Below are 20,146 nucleotides of genomic sequence, written 5' to 3'. Positions count from 1 at the left end.
GGAGGGCCCAGATAACTTTTAATAGCCATTTTTAACCCTCAACTTCTTTTTAATACATCTTATGCTCAGGAAGGAAGCAATGAATATAAAAGATCAATAGGTTGTGATGGCATCAATACATTTTTTTTTAAGGGAATGGAGGTATAGGTGATGGATAAAGGAGCATTACCTACTGATAACAACTGAATTTTAAAAACACTGAATCACATAAAAGAAATTAGATTTAGAGTGTTAAATTTATTAACCACCACCAAGTAAAATCTTCAAGTTGCCTCAACTGCAACCAGCCACCATCAAAAGGAGTATTTTTATGGTTTAAATCCAGATTTCTCAAGATTCTCAGTCATGTAGTCATATGGTTGGGAGGAACTACTGTTTTAGTACTCAAGTATTGTAAGTTCTTGCAGATGGGTATTAATAAGAATAGTAAGTGTTCTATGAGGTACAAATTTTCTCAAGTCTCATAACTGGTTTAAAAAAAAACAGGGTAAGATCTAGGTACAAAGTGAACGATACAAAAGGCAATAAATAGTTTTTCTTAAATGGCATTAGCACTAACTACTCAGAATTTATGCTTCAAAGAAGATAGCATGTACTCACCTACTTACACAGCAATATAATTTTCAATTTAGCTGATGAGGTTTTATATAACTTAAAATCAACAAAATATGTTTGAGTCTGTAACTTCAAAATTAACATGTCTGGTGTTAACTGAAATCTCTGAAAATAAAAGACACATATATAAGGCATGTTCAGCCAGTGTTGATCCCCTAACTCACATTATACTCCATTACACAGCTCCTAATCTTCTTAGATTTCCTGGGTATGCTGTATAATCTGCCTTTCTGGGAAAAATAAAATAAAATTACTGCTACTCCCCAGATTTATACTTCCAGTTAATTATTATGGGCTGGAAGAATCGGAAATGCAACAACTCCCTCTTCCTTCTTTAAAGGTTGTGATCTCACAACAGAACAGGGTTTTCTCACGTTAGGTGCTCCAGACAGAACACAAAGCCCCAAGAATGATTTGTTAGTTTTCAGCATTAAGTAGGATTTTAGGGATAAAAATGGGATGAAATATGAAAAATACAACCCCATTATCTTGCTCTAATTTATAATACTAGAAATATTACATTGTGGCTATTTCACATTATCTCACTGATTTGACACTTTATGTCTAAGAGTTGATCTTAACTATATTTTACTTTAAACATCTGTCCAAAGGTCTTATTTTTGCTATTTGGGAGATTATTTTTTCTAATATTTTACTTTGGTTGTATGTTATACCGCAGAGTAAAATGGAACATGCTTGACTCCTGTGGCTCTGCCCTCGAAAAGCATTTTTCTTAGAAATCAGAATAAACTCATAACACACCCAGTGTTTATTTCACCTTTGTTAAGAATGTGTCTCCACTGAAATCTAAAACTAGAGCTTACATCTTAAAGATCTCTTATATAAGTGTTGTTAATGCTGGGTAAATCAAATCACATGTTAACTGTATTTTCAAAGGTTCCACAGTTAATTTTGGAAGCTTTTGGTACTGATTCTCTTTAAGACAAAGAAAGTATTTACTATATAAAGCAGAGCCAGATTCAATAAATGCTTTACCCCTTTGCCAGGAAAACAATTTTTAATCAGGAGGAAACTATGTTGCTTCAATTATTTTATCTCTAAATAGTACCAACTCAACTACTAACTAGCCTCTATCGCCTGAGAAGGTGCTATTTTATGGGTCAACTGTATGATGACTGATGGATACTAGACTTTTGGTAGTGAACATAACAGGTCATATGTACAGATGCTGATTTATAATGCTGTCCACCTAAAGTCTCTAAAATGTTACAAGTGAATGTTACTTAAAAAAAAAAATAAAGCTATTCTATAATCTACTAAGGGAATAGAAGAATATGTTGACTTTTATTAACTTAGCATTCTCATGTACTAGTGGTATTTGATCCTTCAATGCTAGGACAACAGTGCAATCTCTTCTCAGCTGGAATATTTTGGGCTTATGTTAAACTGTTACGCTTAGTCTAACAGTTGCTGTTACAGCAGCTCCAAAAACTGTAAGCAGTCTAATGGCGGAAAATCTCAATTTGCAATCCAGAGAACATTTTCAAAAGATTCAAGTAAAAATTCAAATTCTTTACATTCTCAATACTTAAACCACAGCATCTTTTATTCACACATCAGTAAGTTCTGGAAGGAGAACAGACTTAATAGGCTTTTCTACCTCTGCTTTTTAGAAACAGAAACACTGAAGAGTTATTTTACATCTGAGAAAATTCAACTAATGTCTGGCAAGGTCCTGCAACCCAAAGTGGTTTCAAAGACTTTATTCTTCATCACTACCCAACGATCCACTCTATTTTAAGCAGGACTGACTAAATGAAAATGCTAGCAATTGAAGTAACTAACTGCTGGCCACCACCTGGAGACAAGCCTGCCCACCAGGACTTCTTCACTGACTGCTACTACTTCTGCTACCACAACCCAGAAGCCCACAAGTTTCCTTCATTCTCTAGTTCGCTCCATCTGCTCCCAGGGAAAGTGGTGGCATTGAGAGACTTCCTTTTAACCTGCATCCTTCTTTCCAATTTCCATTCTAAGACTTTTGCCACTCCCCTACCTCCCAAAGGGGGCATGCACCCTGCAAAATTTCCTCTCATTCTGAGGTTTGTTGCTTTACTTTTCTGATGGGGTGTTTTTCTTTTTAATTTTATAACAGTTTATTTTTACATCATTTTGTACATTTTTTCCCCCCATCTCAATTGTAATCCCCGCAGGTTTCTCATCTGATGGGGTGTTCTTTAAAGAAAAAATTTTAAAGAACAAAGACTTCCAATTTTAGCGAAACCAAATTTATCTATTTTTTATTTGGTTGTTTGTAATTTTGAATGCCATAACCCATTTTGAGTTATTTTTGCACTTGGTGTGAGCCAGGTGTCCATTCAACTTTTATTATTTTAAAATTTATTATTCATTTTTAAAACATTATTTATTTTTGCATACTGGACTGGGGTACAGGCCAGAGGTGCAGGGGCAATGAGAGGATTCACCAGAGACAGAGTGGGGAACAGAACAGGCCAACTGACGAAGTACACTGCTGAGGGGAGCAGTAGGCAGGCAAGGTGCCATGTAGATCACCTCCGGGGCAGGCGGGGATAGAACTCATGCTGACGTGGTTTTAGAGTCTTAGTGCTGTGCTTTAACCCGCTGCGCCACCAGGGAGGGCCCCATTCAACTTTTAAAATGGATAAAGGATTTTTTTTTAAATCATTGAGTTATAAAAGTTATTGATATACTCTGTTTGCTAGAAATCAAAATTGTGATCTCTAATAAAAATAAATGGAGTCGGAAGAGGCACACAATATAAGCTATACCATGACCTGCACGGTGCTTAGACTAGCGTTATTTATTCACTAAACTGTGTGAAGATTTGTGTACTTCACTGCATGAACATTAATACTGTGATTTAAACAAAATCTTAAATACCTGGGAAACAAACTGAAGCTAAAAAAATAATTAAGGTTGAATTTCTGATTTTTCAATTTATCATCTTAACTATATCCAGCTACTATATTTAATAATCACCCTTTACTTGAATAAAAACAGAACCACGAAGCTGTCACAGGGTGTGCTTATGCATTCTCCTCTTAGCTGTTGTTTTTGAGACAAACCTGGAGAAATACTGTATTATTAGTGTTGGGTGTTCCAGGAATTGTAAGACAGGGGAAGTATTAAGAAAACAACTTCAGAGTCGAAGTCCTTGTCCTGAGGCAGGAAATGAAAGCTAACAGCTTGGGTTTTCCTTCTTTCCCTTTTGAAATGACCATTTGAATGAATGCATACATCAGACAACACTGACCGTGAAGTATTTATTTTCTACCTGTGCAGCTACTTGCATTTCCAGTCATTTCCCCCCCTAGATGTTTTATCTTAGACTCAGTATTTCTTCCACATATTCTGCCAAGCAGGAGAACTGGATGGAAGGTTGGCACAAAGTATGAATAACAAATCTGGTCTAGACAGCCTATTGGCAGAATGCCTTTTTGGAGAGCCACAGGACATTAAACATGTGAGGATCAGGGTGCAACAAGGTACAGAACCACTGGGCAAAGAGAGTTAAAATGGACTGCAGCACAAGCAAACACTTTGAGTTGACTTAAAGGGTCACCTTGGGATCAAAAGAGCTGAAACGTCTTTCGGTGAGCACATCCATGTAGCACAGAGGTCCTCCTGAAACTATTGGTTAAAAGCACTTTTTAAAAAACTGGAATCTAAAGAACCGAATGTCAAATATGGTATTATTGAGAAAAGTAATTTCTTCAGACTAAGCATTTGCTCAAAAGGACAGATTCATTTGGAAAGTGGAGGGTTTGTCTTCCACTTTAAAAACGGTAAAGCTGAGCAGAGGGTGTACAACAGAGAGACAGTTTAAGGAAGGCTGGACTGGTCTTAGGGCTTAAGATGTTCCTGAATAAACCTTAGGTAAATGGAACATTCCTTCCATGTGCAAGCATGTCCTTAATAGTGAGAATTGCTGGGATTCCTAACTCTGCTTAATCAGGAAATCAAAGTTCCAAAAATAACTTTTACTTCTTCCAAGAAAGGGGAAATAGGTTGCTAAGTGAACGTTTAGACTTGATACCAACAGTAATCAAAAATATTCTGAAATCTCTGGGGGTTTTAGGGAACCCAGAGGAAACCAACTGAATTGCAGACACCCATTCTAAGGAACACACATAAAAAAAAGCAATCTATAAAAGCCTTAACATGTAAATCTGTCCCACATTTTATTTTTATATGAATGATGAACAGTTTCATCAAATTCAACACTGTCAATAAAGTAAACAGTACAATTTAAGATGACAAATTTACATTGGTAAGCTGACCAAGTAAGATTCAAATAATCTCATGTATACAGAGGTTGTGACTAAGGTTTTCTTAGAAAACCTTAAAAACAAACCTGGAAAATATTGAATTTGGGGCTACCAACATTTTTGAAGCCTATGGGCAGCTTAAGATAGAAAACTGATTTTAAAACATAGAACCAAATCCAGTAGTACATCAAAAAAAAAAAAAAGGTTTCAAGGTTTCACTTATATCAGCATCTATTGCTAGAGATAAAGAGTTATGAAAGTGTTATCACAGTCACTGTATCAAAGGTGAAAATCTCGCCAAGACTACTTAGGAAAGGAAGAATGTGCTAGGCAAGCAGACATCAAACAAACGCCGCATGAGCACCACGTGCTGGATAGGCGTGCTCTCTCCTCAGCATATTACCTACCAAATAGAGAGACAAAGAAACCTGCTTGCATGGAGCTTGCTTTCCAGTGTAGTTTACTTGAAAACTATGCACATCAGTGAATAAAGCAAACTCTTTTTTCACTTTTACCTTGTTTTTGTTATTATCTACCAATATCTGATTTTTTTTTCAATGTCTAATTTTTTTTTTAAAGATTTATTTACTTATGCATACAGAACTGGGGTACAGGCCAGAGGCTCAGGGGCAGCGAGAGGCTTCACCAGAGACAGAGGGTGGAGCAGAACAGGCAGAGGGACGAAGTACTCTGCTGAGGGGAGCAGCAGGCGGGTCAGAAGAGGTCTGCTGCATGTGGTCGCCTCCGGGGCTGGCGGGGATCAAACTCATGCGGAAGTGGCTTTAGCTTCTTAGTGCTGTGCTTTAACCCGCTGCGCCACCAGGGAGGGCCCTTAATGTCTAATCTTTAAAAATACCAAAGGAATGAAAGAATACTGAAAAGATGAAGGGCAGAAGTAAAAACCTAGTTTATGGAAAGATCCCTGGCACAGTAAGACAGGCTTCAACTTTGTACTTTATTAATTTGCTCTTGTTTGTAAGTTTGGTTTCTATTCTTACGCCTTAAATGTGTGGTCTCCTGTCCTCAAAACAAACAGCAAAATGTAAGGGTGAATACTACGTTGAATTCTTTTTAAAATATTTTCCTCAGGAACATACAGCAGAATTCAAGCTAAAATATTTGGAGAAAATGGAAACACTTCTCTTTGTTCAAACTAACATGAAATTAGAGAACACAATTACCTATGTACAATTACATTAAGGAGTCCAGTGTACAAAAAAAAAAAAAAAAAAAAGTGAGGATTCGCTGAAATACACTGCTAAGGAGCGGTGGGTGAGCCAGGAGAGGGCTGCTGTGTTATAAGTGGATTAGCTCTCTGGTCAGGGATACAACGCAGGCTGTAGCTGTGACAGCACTGAGACTTAATCAAGGCCACTAGGCAGGTGTCATAAAATAAATTTAACAACCTATTCTCAATTAATTGTGCAGAGGGGAAAGGGTAAGGAATAGCAGCAAATGCCCAGATCATCTTGAAAGTCCCCTTTTGAATGTGAGATGCATTTTATTATTTTGAAAGCTTAATCTTACTGTTAACATTTAATGGTGGCACAAACCCATATATGCCAGTTCTACTGAACGGGACAATGACACACATACTTAGTTACTGAGGTGGATTACAAGTGCAAGAATGCCATAAATAATCTGTTCATAGAACCAAAAATAAACATAACCTATGAAATCAGAAATTCAGAAAAAAACAGCTGTACTAAGGTGTGTTTGCAAATGATTTTAATTACACAGAACAAACCAATTGAACCAAAGCAGCACAGTTTATGTGTCAAAAGTAACCCTATCCCTAGCAATGCCTGAAAAAGTAGCCCATTTTCATTTAAATTACTATCTTGAGTTTAGAAAGGCAGAGAGTCTATGTACACAGACCTCATGATCTGGACACACACAGGAGCCCTCCTAGGAGGGGTAACAACAACAGGGTTTATTTACAAGGGAGAAATTGGGAGAGAGGGAAAAAAGGCAAAGTGTTCCTAAGGCCACAAACAGCTGTCCGTCTCTACTACAGTGTCCCTAGCGTCCAGCACTCCAAACCAAAAGTTGCTGCTGTTATGCTCTGTGCTGAGTTCTGCCTTCCAGCTGTAAGCACAGGGGTGAGAACCTAGGTCTGCATGGTTTCAGAACTACAGGATCCATGGTCCTGGGCCTCCTATTTGTGAAATTGCAGATCTTGAGATTTGTCAGACTCCATAAACGCATGAGTCAATTTCTTATAATATTCCTCTCCTTCCACTTAATACTCTCACTGTAGCACTTTCTAGGTCAATAAATTATAGCCTTCCCTAAAGAATATCATGAAGACTGGCATCTGGAAAGGCTAAAGAGGGACAAAAGAATGCCAGTAAATGCACGAGTCAAGGAATAGGAAAATAAATGTAACTGCAATCAACTAAAGTATTTTCAAGTTCGAATAAACAGACTTGTCAATGGGAAATTTTAAGGGTCTTGGTATTAAAAAAAAAAAAAGCAGTCACCTGTAGATAAGAACAGTATGATTAGTAATATGGGAGAGTAGATTCAAGGAAGCAAGAGTTCAGTAACTAACACTGAAGCAAAAAGGAGTGGGAAGTAGGCTAACCATCTTCTGGGCACTGCCACTATTTTGCTAGACTGGGGACAAATATGAAAGTACTGGGCTTGGGCAACTGTCAAGCTAATGACCATCCAAGCAGAGAGACCGCCTCTCCCCACCCTAGGGACACTGTTCTGAAGCAGCCCTCTGGTATACTATCTCCCTGCAAGTATGCACCCAAGTATTTGAACCTATTCTCCTGCATTATTAACCATGTGTCTTTTATCTGCAAGTGATTCTCCTTTTGTTAACACCCAATAGTGCACAGTAAACTCCTTTCTGAAGCACAATTTATCAACTCCTCCCTAGTAGTAGCTTAATGCCTTAATGCGTTCCAATGCCAACAACTAGGATTTCCTGAGGACTGCCACAGGATGTGCAACAAGCAGCAGGGGCCAAGTTGTTATTTCAATATAATCTAGAGTTTCAAAGAATGGTTGCTAATGCACAGCCAGAAGCAGACAGCCCTAAACAAAAGTAAGAAAGAGGCCAAGTGTCTTTGAAAATTAAGGAATTGAGCTTTAGAGGATGCCAGCTCACAGTCAGGACAGAAAGTCTTAACTTGTCCAAAGGCTATATTATTGTACCCCCTCAGGGCTGGGACATATCACAAGCATCTAGACAGAATAAAGGGATAAGGAGATATTTGTACTGTGGTCAAGCATTCACCTTCAGATGAAGAGAGTAATCACTGGGAAAGACTAGGCTTGGAATTAATAATTTAGAGGCAGAAAGCAAAGCAGTTAAGTGTTTCACAAACTGATTAGTACTAAAGACTTAAAAAAAATTATAGCTGGAAAGGTCATTTGGTACACTAAAGAATTTGAGATTTTGGTTTAATAGGCTATAAAAAAATACAAGTTTCATTTTTAAAAAAGTAAAACAAAAATAACCCCAATCATTTTAAGACACCTCACAAGCATCTGAATCCTTAGTTCTCCCTTCTCTTTCCCCTAATTGGTTTCTAACTGTCCCACTTGTGCCAAGGATTCATTCAACAAGGACCCTCAGCTCCTTAGAAGAAAAAGGCCAAGGCACTTAGATTTCTAAAAACAATGAAAAGCTTTTCCACCAAACTCATGTTCCACAAGTCAACAGTTCCTACCTCACTTTTAAAGGAATGAGATGATATATCTTGACTTTCAATTTTCTGTCCTTTCCCCAATTACCACCAATAAGGATTCACTGGATCTTAGCCAAAAGGCCAAGAAGTGATACCATCAATCAGAGTTGCTTTTGGTTCTCACTGCTTTATTAATCGAGTTTTCTTAAAATGCATTTCGAGGGCTTTGTTTATTAAGATTGTGTGATCTGGCTGGAGCAGACTAGAATCCTTGTTTTTATCAGGCTCTGTAGTGGTGATCCTCAATCCTGGCTGCTCACTGGAATCATCAGGGGTGCTTTTAAATAACACCTCGCAGGGGCTTCACCCCAGATTTTCAATGGGTCTGCGAAGAGACCCTGACAGGGGCATTATTACCAAATTTTAAGCTTCCTTGTGTGTGCAAGCCCAGTTAGGGACAACTATACTGAAAGTATCTTTGATGAAGCAAATACACAAAGTCTTGAGAATACTAACTTGAATTTAAAGAAAACCTTAGGGAGAACTCAGAACTTCACTCCTCAGCCAACACAGATGGCAGACAGATACAAACCAGTCACAGACAGGCCTTCAAGGAGTTTCAGGTTTGGCTCCAGACCACGAAATTAAAGTGAATGTTGCAGTACAGTGAGCCATGTAATTTGTTTTCCAGTGCAAGTTACATTTACACTGCACACTGTAATCAGTTACGTGTGTAATAGTATTGTGTCTAAAAAACATGAATGTACTTACCTATATTATTCCTAAAAACGCTGATCATCATTTCAACTTTCAGCAAGTCATACTCTTTTTGCTGGAAGAAGTTTACAATAGTAATATAGCTAGGATCACTGATCACCAAAAGACATAGCAATAATGAATGAACTTGAACTATTATGAGAATTACCAATTTACCATTTTGTGTAAAAGAAACACAAAATGAGCATGTTGTCGGAAAAATGGCACTGACAAACTTTGCTGACTCTGACTCAAGGTTGCCAAACCTTCAACTAACTATGAAATTCAATAATTTCATAGGTGTGTACCTAATAAAAGAAATTAGAAAACCATAGGTGACAATCTGAAATTACCAACCCTTCTCCAGAAAGCTCTCAAACCTGTGGAACCACACTGTCAGAAGGGTATCTGCTTTTTAATTAAAAAGAGAGTCCGTGTATATTGTTTACTGTTTGTCAACCTTACGTATCTTGGAGCAGGCCCTCCCAGTGGGTTAAAGCACAGCACGAAGAAGCTAAAGCCACTGTAGCATCAGTTTGATCCCCCATCCCAGAGGTGACCCACATGTCGAGGCAGACCTCTCCTGACCCGCCCACTATTCCCCTCAGCAGTTTACTTCTTTGATCTGCCTGTTCTGCTCTGTCTCTGGTGAATCCTCTCACTGCCCCTGCACCTCTGGCCTGTATCCCAGTTCTGTATGCACAAATAAATAAATCTTAAAAAAACAAAAAACAAAAAAAAAAGGTAATTTGTCCACATCAGTCTTTATGACAAACCAACCAAAAAATCTACGCCATGTAGCACTTTACGTATTTCATTTCTTCAGATCATCTTACCATACCTTCTCCAAGATGAGGGGCACCTAGTTTGGGTCTCTTTTTCTGCCCCAGGGGAATATTTTCAAACTCCTTATTTATGTTTTGTATTAAGAACAACATTCTGCTAAATAAACAAATCTACATTTGTTCAAAATTAGCTTCCTGTCTGCTGGATTAATCACCAGCTTTAAACAAACTCTGAAACAAGACACAAAAGGAGAACCATTCTTGTTTCTTGTTGCAAGAAACTTTTATCAGCATCTGGATTTGAAATAAAGAGATGGGAGTGGAAGAAGAACGAGACCTTCCTACAAAAGTTCCTGAGTATTTGGAATAGATTTCTGCAGCAGAGAGAGGTGAAAGGAGTAACTGACACACGCAGAGCCAGCAGGTAGGCGGATGTCCAGAGGGCAGCAGATGGAGGTGGGGGCTGCTTCTCACAATGGAATTTAGCTTTTTTTTTTTTAATTAATAGATCAGAAATCAAAAGATTAGAAATAAATTATAAAATAGTTTATATTAGTAGAATGTTAAATAACCTTCATGTAACTTCAGAACTAGAAATAGATGGGGTCCTGGAAAGCTACATTTTATTCATAGACAAGATACTGAGAAACTGGTCCCTTCGTGAGCTTAAGTTTCTCCATTTTTAACTTGCTGATTTTTAGAAATTGTAATGCTAGATGATAAGGTTACTTTACAAAAGGAAAATCTTTCCTTTTTCTTTAATGGTTGGTAATTTACTAAGGTGGTATCTTCCACAGGAAAAATTCACTTAGGTGAAAAAACTCAGACGAAACATAAGGTCTGAGTTTTGTTTTAAATAATTAGCTGACTTTAAGGAAGTTTAAAGGTAGGAGTAAGGGGGAGGAGATTGTTGGGGAGAAGTAAGGAGGAAAGTGAGAAAAAGAAAAGTTGAACAAAGGAAGAATTTATCTGTGGTTCTGAGACCAGTCCTTCCCTTGAACCTTACCCCAATCAATAGACTATAAGTTTTTTTTTTTCTTCAAAGGCAAAGGTCACCTATCTGATGTCATTACTTGTGTGGGTCCTTGGGTTTGTAACAGGGTGGTCCCTAAAAAAAGGGGAAGTTTCAGGTACCCTGCCCCACCCAGAAGGAGGGTGGAGCTGAGCAGAGAAAAAGAGAAGAAAAGGAAGCAGGATGGAGGGTCCTGGCATTGTACAGACCATGGGGAGGCAGGAGGCTGCTGCCCTGCAGAGGGAGAGGGTGGGTGGAAAGAAGCACCTGCACAGTCACAGGTGGGCAGAAGACTGCTGATCCATGCTGGTGCAGAGACTGCCCTGATACAGTCTTTTTCTCTTTGCGAGGAGCTCACTGTTTTGTGGAGTGGCCTGTTTGCTGCTGATTTTGGATAATTATGTGGACACTCACAATGTCCAATCTCTGTCTCTTTATACTCATTCAGTCTTTGCTTCTGATATTTCCTACAGCCTGATAGAGGAGTCTCCATGACTGGGTTAATGGTTAGGTGAGTCCCTTCTGCCCCCACCTCCTTGCATGAGTCAGGTTTTCACCTTGTGATGTCTCCTTCTATTCTTTTCCTTCATCATGTCCTTCAGTTTTGTACCCCTGGACAGCACACCCACTACAGGGTACAGAGTTGGTAGGTAGTTGATAAACATTTGGTAAATGCAGAGCTGGAATCTTCTAACATGGCCTAGGCAACAAGTATCAACACAGAAGGATCCAATCTGACTGCATCAGGTACACCATATTGTGCACTGTGGGGGAAGAACCCTGTGCTCATTAGAAAACTTGGCTTTAAATCAGTATTTAGAAGATTTTCTAATACTGAAATAAATTACATAAAGGCAGATAAATAACAAAGGAAGAAAAGTGGACCGCAGACATTCCTAGGCTTGGAGAGTGAAGAGTCCAGGCTCAAAGGAGGAAAAGTGTGCCAGCCAAACATAACAAGTGGGTGTTAAGAGCTGTCAGGTCTCTGTGGAGAAGTAGGATATTCTCTTTTTATGACCACCCCCTAACCCCAACAAGATTTTGTTTCTTTAATGATTTGCCCCCTCAGCGGGGGAATCCTGGAATGTGTTTTAAAAAAAGTTTTTCATATATCCTAAATTAGCATTTGACAGTCCTGGGATTCTCAAGCTGATCATTTAACACCTCATTAACAAGTCTATTACTGGAATTATTTCAAATGAGCCAAACCTAGTTTTAATTAAACCTCATTCTGCCCAAGGTACTCCCCTATAATATTACCACGTGAGCAGGCCCAGTTCCTTTCAAAATTAAGCAAAAACAAAACCCCAAAGTTTTCTACATAGAAAGTCCTTCCTTTCACCACCAATTTAAAATACCTATCTGGTTTATTCTGTCTCGTGATGTGTCCATTCTGGCATCACCATCAACTATACAAGCAATGTACTTTAAGAACCCTCACATCTAGTATTTCTAGATCATGTGCACATTCTTTCATTCAGCAAATTTACTGAAAGATCACCACATCTCAGGCATTAAGCTGAGCGATATGCCTGTTATTAACTACATCTCTGGCCAGAAAGAAATGTACATCAAAGCCAAACTGTAGAAGACAGAAAAGGAAAATTTACTAGCTTTGGTCACACATTTTGTCTTGACTCTTAAATAGAGCTTATGCTAGCTTTCCATTCCAGGGCATGGATTAGTGATGTGTGAAGTACAAGCTACAATTTCAAATGTTTGATGGAATTTGTCAAAATTTCCTAGGCCTAATTTTTTCTACTCACCAGCCTTCTCTAACTCTGTTCCCATGTAAAGCACAAGCACCCTGGGGGCACAATTTCCACCCCTCACATGGCTCCCATGTCAGATGCCTTTCATTGTCTACTCACCAATCTAAGTGCAGATTAGATTCTTTTCCCTCTCTTTGGGAAAAGAATAAGAAGTGGCGGGCAAATGTCGAAAAGGTTGGGAGGAAGGAGAAAGGAGTGCCCACAAAGTAGGGCAGGCACAGATTTCAACTTTCCATCATGCTGTGACTCTTCTGAAGGCTCCATATTCATAGGAGCAACATTTCTTCCCACCAAAAAAAGATGGAAACGTTTATTAATAATCAACTACATACCATTCATTTGTTTATGCCTTACATTTTTTCTTATTTTAGGCAGAATGTCTCTTCACGTAAGTTACTAATGTACTCTGACGACTTCCACATGGTAAAATTAAATTCTAGTAGCATAGATTATTAAATAAAGCCCAAGTTTCTCCTATCATCTAGCCACCTCCGTTCCTACTTCCAGGCAGCAGCTCTAGGCTCTGTGTGCACTGCTGAGTGACAGCCTGTGCTGCTGCCTCCAGGTGCACCGACTCCTGGGAGTGTTGACATGAGACTTTCAGGTCTCCACTGGGTACCAACGGTGTCTGTCGTATTACTATTTGTGATCTTTCCACTGACTGGTTGACTTCATAAATCTGAAGACTATTTTTAAAAAATTCAACATGCTGATTTCTAACTTATGGATATCTACTGCTTCTCACAGAGTACGATAATCAAAACCCTCAGTCCTTTACCTTTTCTCTACATCCCTGCCTTCTATCTCAGCTACTTTTACATTGTCAACATTCTTCATATGTATACCTGGTTTATAACCATACATAAACCTTCCGTGCTTCACCTATAGCTGACCCTAAATACTAGAAACTAGTTAAAAACTGTATCAGTATCTCACCTACGCTTGTGTTAATTTTACAAAGGTCAAGGCTAAGTGGTTCCTCTTTTTTAAACACTAACAATTGCTCAAAAACCAGTCACATTTTAGTATTTAGTTTCATCTTATATGTACTTCAACCAAGAAGAGTCGTATTAACATTTCATAGCTAGCCATGTTAATCATTGTGAAACAACTATATTAGATTCACTATCTCTAGTTTGGGGGGGAGGGGGGAAAAATGCTAAGCCCACAACTGGAGAGAAAAGAGTAACCAAAACCTCTACAATCTGACATAGGTTTTATCTTTACTCGTAAGGGAACAAATGTTTAACAACCCAAAGCCCAGCTGAGGTTTTTAATACAAGCATGTTCCGTTGTCCGTAAAGCCAATTTATAAATAAGTTCAGTTTCTGTTTTGATTTTTGATTACTGATGTTCCAAGGATTCCTTGTCTCCATCTCTACATCACTAATGAGATACAACACCTGCCAGATAGTTACCACGGGCAAACGTTCCAGGTAACAAGGTGGCCTGGATATTGACAGTAATGGTTAAACCAACTCAATCATTAAAGTATGAAAAGTTAACCCATTAAGAGAATCAAATCAAAAATTGCATTTATATAAAAATGATTATTCAACTTAAAACTAATTTATATTTCCCCCTAAATTTAGTAATTCTAAGAACATCAGTCAATATACATGAGGTTGACTCAAGAACAATTCTGCATGAATGAATGACTGCTCTTATCTTTTTTGGGTACTTATATTTCTTAATGTAGATTTTAAAAATGCAAAGGATGGACTATATAGAAATCCAGTAAGTCTTGCATTGCTTCTCATCACCAAAGGATTATTCATTTAATAATTCATCAAGTATTAACTGTGTGCTTACTATGTGTGAAACATGATTCTGGACAGAAAAAAAAAATAAGTGAGCAAGACAAAACTACCTGATTTTTATATTCTCTGTAGAGAAGATAGGTAATAAATTTGGGAATAATCAAATGAAACCATTATTGATTCAAAGATCCTACTATAGAAGGTTCAAAGGAAGCAGAAGAATGGATTCCAGTTATCAAAGAATCTTTAATAAGAAAGATGACATATAAATAGAAAAAATTATACTAAAAGTTAAGTCACCTTTTATCCATTTAGCTTTGGTAAAACCTATACTTTCACACATTATACAGTGAAACCCCTAAGTTATCAGTAAATCTGATCCCCAGGCTTCTGGAATTACTATTGCCTATTCTCTAAAAGTTCTTTCATTTCTATATGAAAATTCATCCATTTCACTATAAGTCTTCTTTTTCTCTGTAACACCATAATTCTATTACCTTACTACATTTCATCCTAGTAGAACCAAAATTATTGCTAATGGGAAAAGTAAAGTGTAGACACTAACAAAATACTGGGACTAAAACCTAATTCAGATGTGACAAAACCAAAGATTAATAAACATGCTGTATATGGCAGTAATAGACATATATTTATTAGAATTATGCTGTAGCTACATGGTTAGTTATGAAGAAATAAAATCAAATAACAAAATCTCAAGAGGCAAAATTATAATGGAAAGTTATGGCTTCACTGGAAATTTCACATGTTTAGGATTTTTGGGAATGGACCCCAATTTTAATATTTAACATATAAATGTATTGATTAAAAAAAACAAACTAAAATCAAAATGTACCTTGCATATCAAATAAACAATTTGAACTTTATTCCATAAGCAACTGAAAATACTACAGATTGTTATTTTAAATTTCTGCATCTTTTAGACAGATAGTAATAGCTGTATTTTAGGAAGATTAAAACATGGTTCTGTTCAGGAAAGAATGGAGCAGGAATAAGGCAATCAGAGGTTGGTGTAATGGCTTAAGCAACAGGTAGACAGGGACTGAAATAAGGCAGTAAGGGATAAGCAGAAGTAAAAGGTAGCCAACAAAATTTGACTTAGGTACAGGGAAAGTTGACTAAGTTATTTAGTTTTTAAGATAGAAGAGGCAATGAGGAAAACGCAGCATAACTTCAGAGATATTCCTGTTAGACATATATCCTGAATCCTCACCACATGGAAAATATTTATAAAGTAACTGAACTGTAATCCTTGAAAGTACTAACATCAAGTAAGTCAAGGAAAGGTTGAGGAACTGTGACTACAGAAGACACACAATTTATATTTTCTTCCAGAAGTTGCAGAAAATTTCAAAAAGTGAAATACAAAAGACAAAGGAATTGTGACTACAGAAGAGATTTGGCAGCTAAATGCAACAAATGATTCTGGATGACATACACATTCCGGGGACACTAGCAAATCTGAATGGCAGCCAAAGAATAATAGATAATAATAATGTGTCAATATTAGTTATTACAGAAATAACATTACAGAAGCAATTACTATCATGTTATATTAATTAAATCACACATCAATTTCTTGCTTTGGACAGCTGTACTGTGATCATGAAAGAAACTGTCCTTATAGCAAAACTAAAGCACTTGGAATGGATGGTACCTTTTAATACCCAGAGGCAAGGAAATGGGTAAACTATAACTTTCATACCATTAATGGGAGAGAATAAAGTAGTAGGAGCAATCTTGAAAGAATGTGGCAATCTCTAAAAGTGTTCAAATAGTTTGGGCGAAAAAGTTCTTTGTACTTCCTATTTATAAGCTTATGATTGTTTTACATTAAAAACTATTAATTCTGGGCCCTCCCTGGTGGCGCAGCAGGTTAAAGCACAGCATTGAGAATCTAAAGCTGCTTCCGCATGAGTTTGATTCCCGCCTGCCCCGGAAGGGACCACATGGCGTGGCAGACCTCTCCTGACCCGCCCGCTGCTCCCCTCAGCACTGTACTTCGTCGATCTGCCTGTTCTGTTCCCCACTCTGTCTCTGGTGAAGCCTCTCGCCGCTCCTGAACCTCTGGCCTATACCCCAGTTCTGTATGCACAAATAAATAAATCTTAAAAAAAAAACCTATTAATTCTGCTATATGAGTAAAGATCATTATCAAAGAATTTAGGGATAAACACTAAAAATCACTGTGATTTTTTTTCATGTTTTATTTTCTCCTCTTATTCCCAGCCCCTCAAAGCCAGTAGGGAAAAGCAAGAACATCCAGAAAGGTTAGAATGCTCAAATTTCCCCCCACATTTTCTATTTTCTCCCAGAGACTATAGGAAGTTTCAAAAACTGAAATACAAAAGACAAAGGAAACATGATCTTCATATGGCAAACAAGATACCAGCACTGCAAACTAACGAGAGTACAAACTGGGTCAAGAAAAAAAATAAACAATTTGTTAGCTGAGGTAATGTATAAACTCCTTAAATTCCTAAATCAGTCTCACAAATGAAAATTTGAATGAAAGTTTCAAATTTATGATCATGTAGAAAATGCCAAAAGCTTCAATAAAGCAGTTGAAAGCAGAGCTATGAAAATTCTTAACCCTGAAGCAAAGCCACAACTTTCAAGTACAGGGTCTTCAGAAATGCAGCAGCATGTGTGGTAATGAGATTGTGACATATCCGGCAGTGCAAGCGACTAAGTCTAAAACCAAAACCAAAATTAGCATGCTAACTGTGGCTTATTTAGAACCTGTAGTCCTACAATTAATTTCCTGAATTACCTGAAATTGATATGGGACAGGAGGAAAGGGAAAGAAGTTAGTGCCTTCAGTCCCATCTGCAATAGCATTGTTTGGTTTAACATCCTGTTTGGTGCCAGAACGGCTGCTGATGAGGCACCAGAGAAAGGCTGTTTATGGTAAAGTAAGTTTAAACAACAGAGAAATTTTTTAAAAGTTCAACAAAAAAAGAAAAAAAAAAGTCATGTCAAAATGGATTTAAATAATGCTTAATATTGTTTGCCAGTTAACAACAACCAAAAAATTAGAGTAGAGGGGCAGGAGAGAAAACCAGCCTCTTATTTCTAATATTCCCTTAAACCTTAAACCTAATCAAGAACTTCCATTTCATGGTCTTTTCCCTTCATTCTTAGAAATTTTATGTAAGAAATTACCGAAAAGTAAAGAAAGACTTCCATCTACAATTTCATTATGCCATTTCAGTATCTTGTGCTCTTATGTGGGTTATCACTTATTGCCCCTACTCCCAATTCTCAGGACCACTGAAATTCAGTGTGACAGTGAAATACTGGTACAGCTACTATGTAATGCTGATTTTTCCCAACAAATTTCTTCAAAACATAAGAAATGACTAAAAGGTACAGTTTTTAAATGTATGGGTCTACAAAGACATACAGGTAATTCTAGATGGAACTAAAAAGAATAATTCCCCTACAGTAGACCATATACACACATATAAAAATAACCATGTAAAAAGACATATATCAAAAATTAGTTCATGTGAAATGAAGTAGAATAAAAAATACTTATAAAAGATATTTTTGATGCTGAATCAAGTAAAGATTTAAGGCATAAAAGACTGATAAATTTAATGTTAAAAAGGGAATGTTTCATAAAATAAAATACCATAAGCAAAATTAAAAGAACTATTTCTGTTTCAGAGAAAATAGTATTAAGGAATTATTATTAAAAAAAAAATCATAAGGAAATCCTAAAATCAAATCCATATAAACAGCCTATCTGACTAAAAATGAGGAAAACAGAATAAAATAAAATAAAAAAGCCGCTATAAGACACTTTCACAAAAAACATATTGCTATAGATAAAAGGGACTGATGGTACCTTTTAACACCCAGTGGCAAGGAAATGGGGAAACTATAACTTTCATACTATTAATGGGAGAGAGTAAAGTAGTATAAGCAATTTTAAAGAATTTGGCAACCTCTAAAAATGTTCATCAATATCACTGCAAGGTGAGTTTCCTAAAAAAAAAAAAAACAACTCACACATATGCAAAGGAGGCATGTACAAAGACTGTAACAGTTACACTGGTAACTGTACCATGTAACAGTTAAAAAGAGCTAAGATTCTAAATGTCTGTAAACAGAGTAATGAACAAAGAAACTCCAGTAGGTGGAATAGGTTTAAATTATTAGATTAACAGTGAACACGAATGAACAAGGACCCCACTGAACAGAGGTAACTCAAACAAATAAATGGCAGAAATATTATCACAATATGACCAATTGGTGTAAGATTGAAAAGTAAAAAGTAGACAGTCCTCACATTTGGATTTCAATCTGTTCCTAAAGGTATGTTAGTGTGTGAACTTTCATGTAGCAGAGTCTACATTTCAGCATTTAAAAAAATTGGAAAAATTCAATGATCTGGCTCATGCACCAATTTATAAAACAAATGTATTTCATGTAAATACAGAGCGGGGAACTCAAGGCTAATAATATGAAATCTCTTAATAGATCAAAAGTGAATTTAGAAGCATTAAAAAAATTAAAGTTAATGGGCATCTCATAATCATAATGGAAATACTTTTTAAAGTGATAAAATACTTAACTGTAATCCCCTTTAATTATAACTTTCCTGCAGTCAACAGTGCCCTCTAGTGATGTAGAATGAAAGTCAGAAATGATGAGAAAGTCCACACTTTATTCCTTACTTTAGCATGTTTCTGTCAAGGCATTGGGTTTGGACTATACATCCCACCAAAAACACAATGAACAGAATTCAGGATGGTTTTTATTATCTACTGCATGTTAAGTTAGAAATTCTTTTAAAAGACATTAAGACAGGGATACCAGTTCTAGGAAAAAATAGCTTTTAAACACGATGAGAAACATCACTAGGGAGTAAATTTTACCTTCACATAAAATTGTACAATATCAAGAAAGACCCTGCAGGCTTATTTCCTTAGACTTATACAAGCGGGTGATTAAGAATAAAGCATCAACACCTGTCAACAAGAAAACTGGCCAGGAAGAGAGCCAGACTAGCTTTCATAGCATGTTGTATCAAACACATGAAGATGTTCACAGAACCCAATGTGTCACACACATCAAGCTCTGCCATAAGCACACCTGACTCCTCATTTTCAGAAAAAAGCTGACAAAAAGATCATGTTGTTGGCTAAGCACTCACTGAATTCAGGAAATTTTCCAAGAAAAGAAACTCACCCAGGGTGGTGCCATCCTGCCCCATGATGCACTTCATAGACGTGACAATCTGCTCCACAACAGGTGGTGACAGTGACGTAGCATACACCGCGCTGTGAGAATGTGTCCGCAGATAGTCTATCAGTTCCTGGAAAATTCAAGGAATCGAGACATTAGAGGCAATGCTTGAATTCACTGGCAACTTGATGGCCTCCTCCTAGGGAAAGCACTTCAAAAGCACTGGAACGGGGACACTACTCTGAGATACGGTCAACCAAAGCAGTCATAGCACACTGTCAGCAACAATCAGTAAGGAACAAGTGACATGTTTCTTA

At 37.2% G+C, this 20,146-nt stretch overlaps 1 protein-coding gene across 1 annotated transcript in view; it reads right to left on the bottom strand.

Moving 5' to 3' along the window:
* SPTLC2 (serine palmitoyltransferase, long chain base subunit 2) overlaps nucleotides 1-20,146 on the bottom strand; it is a 95,526-nt gene that overhangs the window by 19,641 nt on the left and 55,739 nt on the right. Inside the window, exon 9 of the mRNA XM_012724636.1 lies at nucleotides 19,833-19,959. Coding sequence (XP_012580090.1) covers nucleotides 19,833-19,959 — 127 coding nt within the window. The remainder of the gene's footprint in view (nucleotides 1-19,832; nucleotides 19,960-20,146) is intronic.

The sequence above is a fragment of the Condylura cristata genome, unplaced genomic scaffold (genome assembly GCF_000260355.1).
Source record: "Condylura cristata isolate star-nosed mole 26May11 unplaced genomic scaffold, ConCri1.0 scaffold00013, whole genome shotgun sequence".
Lineage (NCBI taxonomy): Eukaryota > Metazoa > Chordata > Mammalia > Eulipotyphla > Talpidae > Condylura > Condylura cristata.
Note: the sequence above shows the minus strand (reverse complement) of the source record. Positions and strands in the feature narration are given on the sequence as shown.